Here is a 12,902-nt window from a genome sequence, read left to right as displayed (position 1 = left end):
AGAATCCGGTCTCTCCCCTAGGCAGCCATGAGCCCTATGGAGGCAGAATGTTTATTTATTTTTGAGAGAGAGTGGGAGACAGAGAATGAATGGAGGAGGGACAGAGAGAAATGGAGACAGAATGGAAAGCAGGCTCCAGGTTCTTAGCCTGATGTGGGGCTTGAACTCAAACTGGGAGATCATGACCTGAGCTGAAATTGGACACTCAACCAACTGAGCCACCCAGATGACTCCCTTTAAAAATTCATCTTATAGCACTGTCAGAGTATTAAAAAAATTAATTACAACATACTGTGATAATTGCTAAAATATGTGTATAATAAGATAATGTAGATTCACAGATTTAGGATGATTTTTGTAAGTCAGAAAAACCTAACAGATGTATTAGTGACCCCAGTATTCACTAAGGTAGGTCTAGTAGGATGTGTATTCTTTTTTTTTTTTTTTTGATGTTTATTTATTTTTGAGAGAGAGGGAGAGCAAGGGAGGGGCAGAGAGAGACGGAGGCACAGAATCTAAAGCAGTCTCCAGGCTCTGAGCTGTCGGCATAGAAACCCGATGTGGGGCTTGAACTCAGGAATGGTGAGATTATGACCTGAGCTGAAGTTGGAAGCTTAACGACTGAGCCACCCAGGCGCCCCTCGGATGTATATTCTAAGCAAAAGGAAGCATGAGAGAATACAATATGTTGAGGAAATTGGTAAATGAGAGAGAATAGAGGGTAGAAGTTTAGTTTGGAGGTGTTTTTAGTGTTTTTAGGTGTTAAATGGTGCACATACCGGGGATGAATAGGAAATTCAACTGATATTTAGAAAATAGGATTACTATTGTAATTGTATGTTTAAGTAGTGAAGGAAGAATAGAAGTAAGAATGATGCCAGAGTTCCTGAATTAAATGCTAAAATTAGGATGAGTATATCAGGCAGTATTCTTCTGAGAAAGAGTACCAATAAGAAATTGTATATATGGGGAGGGAGAGGGATGGATGGAGTGAGGGAGGAGCGGGGGAAAGAGAGAAAGAAGGAAATAGAAATTAAGGAATTGGTTAGTGTGATTGTGGCAAGTATGAAATTTGTAGGGCCGACCAGTAGGTTAGAAACTCAGGCAGGAACTTCTGTGTTAGAGTCTTGATGCAGAGCTCCTTCTCTTGGAAACGTGTTTTTGGTGTTCAGACCTTCAGCAGATTGGATGAGGTCCATTCACATCATAGAGGGTAATCTCCTTCATTCAGGGTCGACTGGTATAGACTTTAATCTGTTTCCAAAGTACTTACATAGCAACATGTAGACTAGGGTTTGGACCAAACAGTTGGGGCACCATTGTTTAGCCAGGTTGATGCATAATATTGAACTATTAAAATGGGAAATCAAGTGTTGAAGAAGGTATGTGAATTAAAAATACCTCAGAATTTTACTTGCTCAACTGAGGCATTGTTGTTGGCATTGAGTTAGGGATGTCCACGAGGCAGATTGAAATAGGATCTCAAATTCAGTTGAGAACTCCAGGTTGGAAAGAGATATTTGGTGGGTCAATGATATGTTCACATTTTAATGATATAGTTAAAGCCTGACTGAGGATGACATTTCTAGAGAAAGGAGTGAAGGGTTTAAGAATGAAGCCCAGGGGATTATGTACAGAGAAGAGAGCTGTCACATAAAAGTAGACTGAAGGAGTGTCTACAACTCAAGATCTACAAATTTATTATTTTTCTGTACATGCCTGATCTAACTCCTGTATTCCCCATCCAAGACAGAAATTATGTCATTGAAAACACATCTGAAGTAATTGCCAGATGGAGTAAATTTTTATTAGTACATTATACACACACACACACACACACACACACTCTGTATATGTGTATTACATATACACATACTCTATGTTTTCTTATCTAACGTTTATTTTTTTTTCAGTCTTTTGATTCTAGGTTCATATGCTATGTCTTATCTGGAATAAGTAAGTTTCTTTGTAGTAAGAGGTGCCTTAAGATCTTCAAATGGTAGATTGTGATTTTTGCTTTTTCCCTAGCAAAATAACATTGGGATGTGGCCTTATGAGAAAAATGAATGAAGCACTTTATTTATGATTCCCATTTAATTAGCCTTAACTATATTATTGACAGATGACAGTGACTTTTTTAATTGGTTTGTATATCCAGAAGTTTACATGGGAAAACTCTCTCTCATATAAAACTGAATTTTCACTGTTGAATGTCTCCTTATTAAAAACAAAAGACAAGAAACACACCTGTTTTCATAGTTAATCAGTGGCATTTATTTGGTATCTGATATTTGCACATTGTTTTCCTTGATACTGTGGGGGAAATAAATTGAGGACAGGAATTAGTTGATCTGAATTTACATTCTCAGTGCAGAAATAATGTTCTTTTTTTTTTTTTCTTTTTTCTTATGTGGACATTTGCAAATCCTGTATTTATCGTAACACTTTTGGAGAAGAAACTTTTTTAAAGTATTTTTTTTTTTACAGAATTAGCGTGCTGGGGAGGGGAGACAGAGAGAGGGAGAGAGACAGAGAATCTGAGGCAGGTTCCACACTGTCAGTACAGAGCCCAATGCTGGGCTTTTATGACATTTAAAATAGTGAATATAATCTGAAAAAAAATTTTTTTAAAGGACTCAGGATTATCATTTTACACATTTGTGTACTGTTGGTCTCCTGAACTGTGTAGATTTACCATAACGCTTTTGACTTATCAGCAGTTTTGTTTTTTCTTTTTTCCCTGATGTTTATGGATGGGGAAAGTAGATATGTTGGAGGGGGTCCTGGCCTACTGGTCTCCGCCTGGCCCATAGGAAGGTTTTGGAGGCCTCCCAGACCAGGAGGGCCAGTGTGGGGGGGTTGGGAAGGGGGAGAGAATGCAAAGCTTCTACCTTGAAGGTTAGAGAATCTTTACCTGATTGTTTCCTAGTTATCGTTATATGTGAATCCCGGTGGAGCAACCTGGTGAAGTCAAGCAACCCTGGGTACCTGGGGACCACCAGTGGCCCCTCAATGAGCTGTTGAAATAGGAGTGGACCATTCGGTGGAAGAGAGGTTGTGGTCTTTCTTTCTCTATCAGTAAACTGGACTTTGGAGATTACTGTAAAATTATACTGTGTAAGTTGAAAACTTGGATAGGTATCACTTGAAAATATCAGTACCAGTGAAACAGTAAGTGACAAGCTAGAGGTTGTTAAGCTGACTTGCCCTTTTCAAGGGATGTCATGTACTTGGTCTACAGGAAGAATGCGTTGGAACACGGTGTGCCATACCTCTGTGATTCTTTCCATGAAAAGCAAGACATAACATAAGACTCTTTTGAAGCTGATAAGGAAAATATATTCCATCTGAGCAAAAATACCTTGGTGCAGGACAAGGTGATGATCCCCAGGTCTTGCCATATTGACTGCCACTGTGTGGACTTTGAGGAACCACAACCATTGACATTGATGTTGGACCTTTTCAAGAGAGTGTCTGTCTTTTTCATAGTCTTCTGCAGGGTGAGAACATTCCTCCAGTTCCAGATCTGGGGGTGCAGGTATTCCGTGTGAAAGGATGTAGTCCAGTTGTGGCAAATGATGAGCTCTCTAGGCTTGTTTTCAAATCATGAAGACAGAGACGGAGCTCCATTTTCTCTGTTAGAATCCCAGGATCAAGAGGATTTGGAGTTTATCAAAAGAATGAAAGGAGATAGGGAGGCTAATCTGAACTTTCAGTTGTTGGTTGCATACCAGTGTAGAAACACCCAAAGATTACGCAAGGATATCAGAGCTGCAGCTATGAAGCCAGACATGGAGATGCTCACATACACCATCTGTCAGGAGTTGCACAACTATGTGAGATTGCAGGCTTGGAGTGCTATTATTATCTGATTGTAGAATCGTTGAAAACACCATATAGTCTTACAGTATGGCCTGAGCATTTTCAACAAGTTGACATATCAGTATTGGCAGAACAGTTCTGCTTCCCAGTTGCCAGTGGCTGTAGCATCTCATCCTGATTTCTCTTTGAGCCACAACTGCTGTACTCATTCAGTACAATTTCATGCGGTGAAATTTAGTCATATCGGTGAACAGACGACATTCAACAATTCAGGGTAAGTGAAGGCACCAAGATGGCTTTGGAATAATGGAGGTCATTGACAGAGGTTTCCAAAACTATCCAGTCTTAATTAAGATCATTTTTATTAGTGCCTGTCTCAAAGAAAACGGGATCTCTTACATTAGGTACTCTGGTACGATTTTTCTTTGGAGCTTGTCTTCTGAGACTCCCTAGTGACCATATCTGCCTGTTGTGTAAGTTGAATTATTACTACATCTAGCCTAAGGCTTCAGAGGGCATGTTATTTTTTATTTCATTTTATTTATTTATTTTTAAAGTTTTATTTGAGAGAGAGAGAGACAGACAGACATCGTGAGCAAGGGAGGGTCAGAGAGAGAGGGAGACACAGATTCTGAAACCGGCTCCAGGCTCTGAGCTGGCTGTCAGCACAGAGCCTGACGCGGGGCTCGAACCCACGAATGGCAAGATCATGACCTGAGCCGAAGTTGGAAGCTTAACCGACTGAGCCACCCAGGTGCCCCTCAGAGGGCATGTTCTTGACCACAGCTGTGGATCAAGAGCACAGCGGGCTAGAAGGTTGTGGGCATCAAGCGTCTCCTTTGCTGGTTCCTTGGGTCTTGGCCTGATGCATCACCATAACAGAGCTCTTAACCTTGCTTTTCCTAAGCTACAAGTCACAACTTTTGTATGTCCCATGTTATTTTATTCTTTCCCTGCTTTCCTGTGATTGATGCCTTTTAGACCCCACGCTGTGGGACACGTGGGTGTGCGTGGTGGTGCTGCTGGCTCATGATACTCTAGTCTTGTGTGCCTTCAGGCTGAGACCTTAGAGAGTGTGTGGATGGTGCATGAGGGGCCACTTCCAGTTGCCGTGATGCTGAAAGCCCGCTCTATGTATGGCTTTTGCTTCCTCTAGTTCTTATCCTTGCCCTTTTTTTCTGTTAGGTTTGCTGTGTCATCTGGGGTGATATGAGGAATTTAAAAACTTTTACTAGGCTCCTTGTCCAACATGAGACGTGAACTTAACAACCCTGAGATCAAGATTCGCATGCTCTACTGACTGAGCCAGCCAGACGCCCCAGTAATTTTATTTTTGTAAAAAGTGTTTTTTTTGTGTGGGGGTGACTGGGAGGCTCAGTCGGTTGAGCCTCCAACTCTTGTTTTCAGCTCAGGTCACCATCCCAGAGTCCTGGGATTGAGCTGAGTCTTGTGTCACTTTCTGTCCTGAGCTTGGAGCCTGCTTCAGATTCTTTCTCTCCTCCTCTGCCTGTCTCCCTTGCCCATGTTCTCTCTCTAAAATAAAAAAAATAAAAGTAACAATTAAAAAGAAAGTCTTTTTGTTGAAATCCCCTGTTAATGTTTGTTAGTAAAATGTGTAACTTTTTGCTTCTTCTCAGGAAAATAATTTTCAGCTCTTGTCTTGCTCATGATACAAGCTCTTGCCCATGATGCAAACTCTGAGAAGCAGCACTCTATTTGTGGAAAAAAGTCCTTTTTTGTATTCCTGTAAACAGTCCGAGTTTGTTTAAAAAATTCTATTTAAAGTAAGCATAAAAACATTGAGTAAGAGCAGGCTGTCCTCTGACTTAAATAAATTCTAGTGAATGGACCCCAACATTTATTTTGGCTTTTAAAAGTTTTTTTCCATATTCTCAAGCTATTTACTTCGATTAAAGTTGTTACATAAACGACTTCAGTGTTGATACTTATGTAATAACAAAGGTGTCACTGTCTCATTTAAAACATTCCTATAAATATGTTGGTAAGAAAATATACATACATATGACAAAACAAGGGAAGACAATTGAATAAAAACTACAGAAACATGAACATATATAAATGGAGTTTACCATGATAGGAGATATGGGGATACACTAATGATTACAGCCTCGTCTATTTATGTCAAGGTGTTTGCATTTTAGGGGAGGCAATAAATCAGTCAAAAGTAGATGATCAGATTAAAGTATATTTCTAGACCATATATAATATAGGGAGTGTCATTGAATATATAATATTGAAAATGGCACTTTTATTAAGTGACCTGCTGTAATTATTAAACTGCAGTGCTAACTTCCCCAGTGGAAGATGGAGGAATTTTGTTTCAGAGGAGGTTGTGAGTTCCTCTAAATTTAGTGGTGTAAAAATTTTTAATTTTTTTTTTTTTAAATTTTAGATAGAGTGCATGAGTGGGGGAAGGGGCAGAGGGAGAGAGAGAGAGATTGAAAATCTCAAGCAGACTCCTTGCCCAGCTTGGAGTCTGACACCGGGCTTGATTCCATGACTCTGGGATCATGACCTGAGCCAAAATCAAGCTTTGGTTGCTTAACCAACTGAGCCATCCTGGCTCCCTCTTACTATATATTTTTTAAAGTAATCTTCACACCTAATATGGGGCTCTAACTCATAACCTTAAGTAACCTTAAGATCAAGAGTCACACACTAGGGACTGAATCAGCCAGGTGCCTCAAATAAAGTTCCCTTTTTTTTTTTTTAATGGGAGGAAATAAAGTTTAATTTCATCTGTATGGAGGATCCACACAGACATGAAAGTCCTTAAGTAGATTTCTTTATTTACCCTCTATGTGTATTTGGTTTTTCTGTCTAGAAAGAATCGGCAGTCAGGAGGAAATAATCCAGGAAAAGGAAGAACAAGCAGATCAAGATGTGTAGCTCTGTGGCGGCCAAGTTGTGGTTTTTGACAGATCGTCGAATCAGGGAAGACTATCCCCAAAAAGAGATTTTACGAGCATTAAAGGCCAAATGTTGTGAGGAAGAGTTGGACTTTAGAGCTGTGGTGATGGATGAGGTGGTACTGACAATCGAGCAAGGAAACCTGGGTAAGTCTATACTAAGTAATTTTATGGATTTTTTTCTTAGAATATGTTGAATCCAAATTTTCTAGGAATAATTTGGATGAAGGAGTTGTTAACAGCCTTACGCTACTGTCATCTGATCTTAAAATGTAGCAAGTTTTATGGAAGAAATGGAATCACCAGTATTTATTGAACCTCTTAAGTTATTATTTAAGAAATAGTTGGGAGAGAAATTAAAGAAAATTTACTGATTATTTCCCCATTATTATTGTCTTCTAATTTTAAAATACCTTGTTTATAAGGTGCTCCTGAGAGAATTTGTACCTCAAGGTATAATTCAGTAATGAATTTACTAAATTCGTCAAATTCTACATGTGATTCTTATTTTCTTTTTTTCTAAAAGCCTTAGAATATTATCTACTTTTTAAAACATGTTTATTTACTTATTTTGAAAGAGAGAGGAGAATGTGAATGGGGTAGGGGCAGAAAGGAGAGAGAGAATCCTAAGCAGGCTCCACGTTGCCAGCTCAGAGCCCAGTGCCGGGCTCGGTCTCACAAACCGTGAAATTATGACCTAAGCTGAAATCAAGACTTGGATGCCCAACTTACTGAGCCACCCAGGCTGGGTTTTTTTTTTTTTTTTTCCTTATAAAATATTTTATACATATAGTATATAATAATAATAGTTATTTTCTTTTTACTGAAAAAAAGTGTCTGAATAATTTGACTCAACTGGTGATAAGTCTAGTATTTCTAATACTGTATTTCATATTTGTTTTAGGGTCACAAGGGGAAGATATCTTAGAAACATAGAAATTCTTTAGGACTAACTTAGGAATCTTTATGTCTTTATTTTGTAAAGTTATGACACGTAGGTAAATTGGTGATTTCTGTTAGGGAGCATTATATGGTGGCATATACGTGGCATTGTTGATGAACTTTTAGAAAAGACATCATAGTTTAGTGATAGTATTCAATAAAGTTATGAGACAAACACTTAAAATAGATTCTACATCACTTAACTTGCTTTGTGAGTAGAGTCATAATGAGGACATGTGTTTTCATCAATAAAATGGAGGGAGATGGTTATTGTGAGAATTAACAATATTCAGAACATAAATCTGCTATTAGGGTAATTACATTTGTAGGGTAGTTAATAGATCCAGAGCCTTACCTGATTAATAACCTGATACTGTAGATTTAAGTAGGTAGAATCTCTTAGCAGACAGTTGCTCTTTACTCTGTGTCCTTTTAACATTTATTTCATTTACTTTACTTTTCAGCAGTTATTGTTGCTTTGGAAATAGCTTCTTTAGTAAAGAACTGAACTCTTACTAGATCGTTTCGCTTGAGTGCTTAAGTAGCTACTACCTTCATAAGAAAGATGCACATTATTTTCAGGTTTTAAATGTGTATACCTAGTTCCAGCACTTACTCAAATTCTGAAGATTTGGGATAGAGCCCATTTCATTCTTTCATATGTATAATTTGAGCACTTACTTGGTGTTAGTTAATTAGTATGGTGTGCAAAATGAGATATAGTCCCTATATTCTAAAGGCCAAGATAAAGATCAAGTGATTGCACATATCTGTAAAATTATTATAACTTTGATAAATTATAAAAGGAATGTATGTCACTTTGCACCCCCCTGTCCTGTAGCTATGACAGATACAGCCTGATCAAATCAAGATAAATCTTTTCTTTAGAATTCAGAATTTATTACCTGCCTTTATAACTTGGAGCTTTTCAAAATAAGTGCATGTACAATTGCTGAAATTGGAGTCAGAAATCTGGACACAGCATTGTGTTAGGAACCATGCTCTTGAAGTATGTGTGAGAAGAGGTTTAAATGCCAGTGTACATAGTTCACTAAACACTTTCACAGGCTTATGATGTATGTCTCTATGCTTTAAAAGGTTGGAAAACCAAAAGCTGCCATTCCAAGAGTCCTCTGAAGTCACAGTTCCTTATTAGACCAAGCCTCTGTCACATGGACCTATTACTATAAGATGTGGGAAATGGAAATGGGCATCTCTATTCAAACACCTTCCATAGGTTGAAAAATATCTAAGATTGGGGCACCTGGGTAGCTCGATCAGTTGAGTGTCCCACTTCAACTCAGGTCATGATCTCACAGTTCGTAAGTTGGAGCCCGGTGTGAGGCTCTGTGCTGACAGCTCAGAGACTGGAGCCTGCTTCAGATTCTGTGTCTCCCTCTCTCTCTGCCTCTTCCCCACTTGTGCTTTCTCTTTCTTTTTCTCTCAAAAATAAACATTAAAAATGTTTTAAAACAAAGAAAAATATCTAAGATTGAAAACCATTACTCTTGATTTGTTTCTGTTTCCTACTGGACACTTTGTTCTCAACTGTCATTTCATGCCAGTAGGTCAAAATTGAACTCACTTCTTCCCCATGAAACTCTTAATTTCAGCTTTTCGGTTTGCATTTTGTCCTTTGCCCTGGTATTACCTTCAACATATCTTTTTTTAAAACATAGATATATTAAGTTTATTTACTTCTATTTAGAGAGACAGGGACAGGGAGTGCGTGAGAGCAGGGGAGGGGCAGAGAGAGGTGGAGAGAATCCCAAGCAGGCTCTGCGCTATCGGTGCAGAGCTTGACACGGGGCTCTATCCCATGAACCATGAGATTGTGACTTTAGCCACAATCAAGAGTTGGACACTTAACTGACTGGGCCATGCACTGCCTTTCTCTTTTATTCTTAAGAGCCATTTCTGCCACAAAATTTTGTTGCTTTTTCCTTCTAAATCCCAACTGCTCTGCTTTTCAGTATCCTGTTAATGTCAAGCTGTTAATGTCCCCAAGTTTTAACAACTGGAACATTTCTATAGCCTGTTATCTTTAACTACAGTGTTTCCTCTCTAGCTCTTTCTCATTCCTTAAACACCAGTTTTATTATCATCTTTCTAAGAACCGTCAGAAACCTATTTCCCTGCATTGTTCAATCTATTTATTTTTAAAGCCTATTTAAAAGAAATTTTTTTTTTTACTGTTTATTTTTGAGGGAGAGAGAGAGACAGAACATGAGCAGGGGAGGGGGCAGAGAGAGAGACACAGAATCTGAAGTATGCTTCAGGCTCTGAGCTGTCAGCACAGAGCTTGACACAAGGCTCAAACCCATGAACTGTGAGGTCATGACCTGAGCCAAAGTCAGCCACTCAACTGACGGAACCACCCAGTGCCCCTGTTGCTGCTTTGTGAAAAGAGACCATTTGTCCAACCTTCTCTCCATTAGTCATTTTTCTTTGCCTTTCATCAGTATGTTCACTGTGGAAGCTCAGTATTCCTTATTCTTACTGTTTGTCACTTCATCTGAATGTCTTCCCTGGTCTTACCACAATTCATGTAAATTTTTAACTGACTGATATCTCCTGAAGTTTCAATGTGGGTAATGCCTATGCAACACAACTAACAATTATGTAGTCTTTATTTTTTTTGTATACAATATTTGTATTCATTTTGCACTTTCAATTTTTCATGTACATAAACTTTATTATATATTACTTGTATCATATGGACCACATAAATACTATTAATTTATATTCTGAACATATATATAGTTTTACTAAGCATACTTTTGCATGTCCACTTTTTATAGCATAAATGTTACCCACATGAGCAACAGTAAGACACTGCTTCACACCTAGTAGGATGCTCTAATGAAAAAGATAAGACAACATATGTTGGCAAAAATATAGAGAAATTGGAATCCTCCTACAATACTAATGGTCGTGTAAAATGCAGTCCCTTTGGAAGACAGTTTGGCAGTTCCACCAAAGGTTAAACATAGAGCTACCATATGCTCTGTGGGAGTGGGATCCATGTCACTGCTGTGTATATACCTGAGAGGAATGACAGCATATGTTTGGAAGAGTTGAAGATGGATTGGTGTTAATTCTTCTTTCAATGTTTGGTAGAATTCACCAGTGAAAACATCTGGTTCTGAGCTTTTCCTTGTATGGAGACTTCGGAATACTGAGTCAGTAGGTCTGTTCAGATTTTTTTAAATTTCTCAGTGATTCAGTCTTAGCAGGTTGTATGTAGGTTTCTAGGAATTTATTTTTTTCCAAGTTATCCAATTTGTTGGTGTGTAATTGTTCATAGTTGTCTCTTACAATTCCTTTTATTTCTTTGGTGTCCATTGTAACGTCTCCAGTATCAGAAATCAGTATTTCTGATTCGTTATTTAAGTCTTCCTTCCTTCCCTCCCTCCCTCCTTTCCTTTCCTTTCCTTTCCTTTCCTTTCCTTTCCTTTCCTTTCCTTCCTTTTCCTTTTCCTTTTCCTTTTCCTTTTCCTTTTCCTTTTCCCTTTCCTTTCCTTTCCTTTCCTCTTTTCGTCTAACTAAGGGTTTGTTAATTTGTTAATCTTTCCAAAAATCCAAGTTTGTTTTGTTGATCTTTTTTCTATTTTTTTTTTCTTTTCTCTTTTGGTTATTTGTATTCCAATTTTTAAAAAAAATTAGTTTCTCTTGAAAGAATGCATGCAGGGCTTGAGAGGGAGGGAGAGAATCCTAAGTGCTCACAGTGCAAAGCCTGATGTGGGGTTCCATCTCACGACTGTGAGATTACAACTTGAGCTGAAATCACCTGTTGGATACTTAGGTGATTGAGTGCCTCAGGCACTCCAGAGATTTTCTTTTTTTTTTTTAATGTGCGTGTTTATACTTGTACACTTCACTCTTTTTTTATTTTTTTTCTAGGAGAGAGAGAGAGAGAGAGAGAGAGACAGCATGAGCAGGGGAGGGTCAGAGAGAGAGGGAGATACAGACTCTGAAATAGGCTCCAGGCTCTGAGCTGGCAGTCAGCACAGAGCCGACGCGGGGCTCGAACCCACGAACCACGAGATCATGACCTAAGCGAAAGTCGGACGCCTAACCGACTAAGCCACCCAGGTGCCCCATGGTACACTTCACTCTTAACAGTACTTTGACCATATCCCGTAAGTTTTGGTATCCTGCATTTCACTTTGGTCTTAATATTTTTTTTCTTTTTTTAAACTTTAATAATTTTTTGAAGTTTATTTATTTTAAGAGAGAACATGAGCTGGGGAGGGGCAGAGCAAGAGAGACAGACAGAGAAAATCCTAAATAGGCTCTGTAGGGTCAGTGTAGAGCTTGATGTGGGGATTGAATTCCTGAAACTGTGAGATCATGACCTGAGCCGAAATCAAGAGTTCTTATATTTTCTGATTTCCCTTTGTTACCCCTTTTGTCTTATTTGTTTGAGTGTATTATTAAATTGCAAGGTATTTGTAAATTTTCCATTTTCCCTTTCGTATTCATTTCTAGTTTTAGTCCATAGAAACCGGAAAAGCTACTTGGTATGATATCAGTATTCCTAAATTTAAGATTTGTTTTGTGGCTTAACATGTGATCTATCTTGGAGAAAATTCCATTTGCCCTTGAAGAACTTGGATTGTGTTATTGTTTGGGGTGGGGGTGTGTTTTGATATGTTTGTTAGGTCTAGTTGATCTTTAGTGCCTTTTAGTCTTGTTTCCTTACAAGATTTTATGTCTGTTTGCTCCATACCATAAAAGTATGGTATTTGAAATTTTTCATTATTGTGTTAGTGTCCATTTCTCTCCTTGGTCTCTTACTATTTGCTTCATACATGTGGGTACTCTGTTAGGTGTCTGCATATTTACAATTGTTATAGCTTTTTGGTGAATTGACTCTTCTATCATTATAATGATTATCTCTTGTGACACTTTTTCTCTTAAAGGCTATTTTGTCTCATAAATATGGCCACCTATATTCTCTTTTGGTAACCGTTTGCATGGAGTATCTTGTCAGTGCTTTACTTTCAGCCTTTGGGTGTCCTTATATCTAAAATCAATCTCTTGTTGATAGCATATAGTTAGGTCTTTTTTGTCAATCTTTTCTATCTCTCTGTATCTTTTTATTGTTGGTGTTTCTTCCATTTACCTTTAAAAAAATTTTTTTAATGGTTATTTTTTGGGGCACCTGGGTGGCTTAGTCGGTTAAGCGTCCGACTTTCGCTTAGG

General features: G+C 38.3%; 1 protein-coding gene across 6 annotated transcripts in view; it reads left to right on the top strand.

Annotated features, from left to right (window-relative positions):
• The first annotated feature begins 3,794 nt into the window (after window positions 1–3,794).
• Window positions 3,795–12,902, top strand: part of RIMKLB (ribosomal modification protein rimK like family member B) — a 58,003-nt gene continuing 48,895 nt past the window's right edge. For all 6 annotated transcript variants that reach the window (XM_077759053.1, XM_077759051.1, XM_077759050.1 and 3 more), the window contains exons 1-2: window positions 3,795–4,096; window positions 6,668–6,899. In XM_077759053.1, coding sequence (XP_077615179.1) covers window positions 6,725–6,899 — 175 coding nt within the window. In that variant the 5' untranslated portion in view covers window positions 3,795–4,096; window positions 6,668–6,724. The remainder of the gene's footprint in view (window positions 4,097–6,667; window positions 6,900–12,902) is intronic.

This window comes from Crocuta crocuta, unplaced genomic scaffold (genome assembly GCF_008692635.1).
Source record: "Crocuta crocuta isolate KB4526 unplaced genomic scaffold, BGI_CrCroc_1.0 scaffold72, whole genome shotgun sequence".
In the NCBI taxonomy this organism is placed as follows: domain Eukaryota; kingdom Metazoa; phylum Chordata; class Mammalia; order Carnivora; family Hyaenidae; genus Crocuta; species Crocuta crocuta.
Note: the sequence above shows the minus strand (reverse complement) of the source record. Positions and strands in the feature narration are given on the sequence as shown.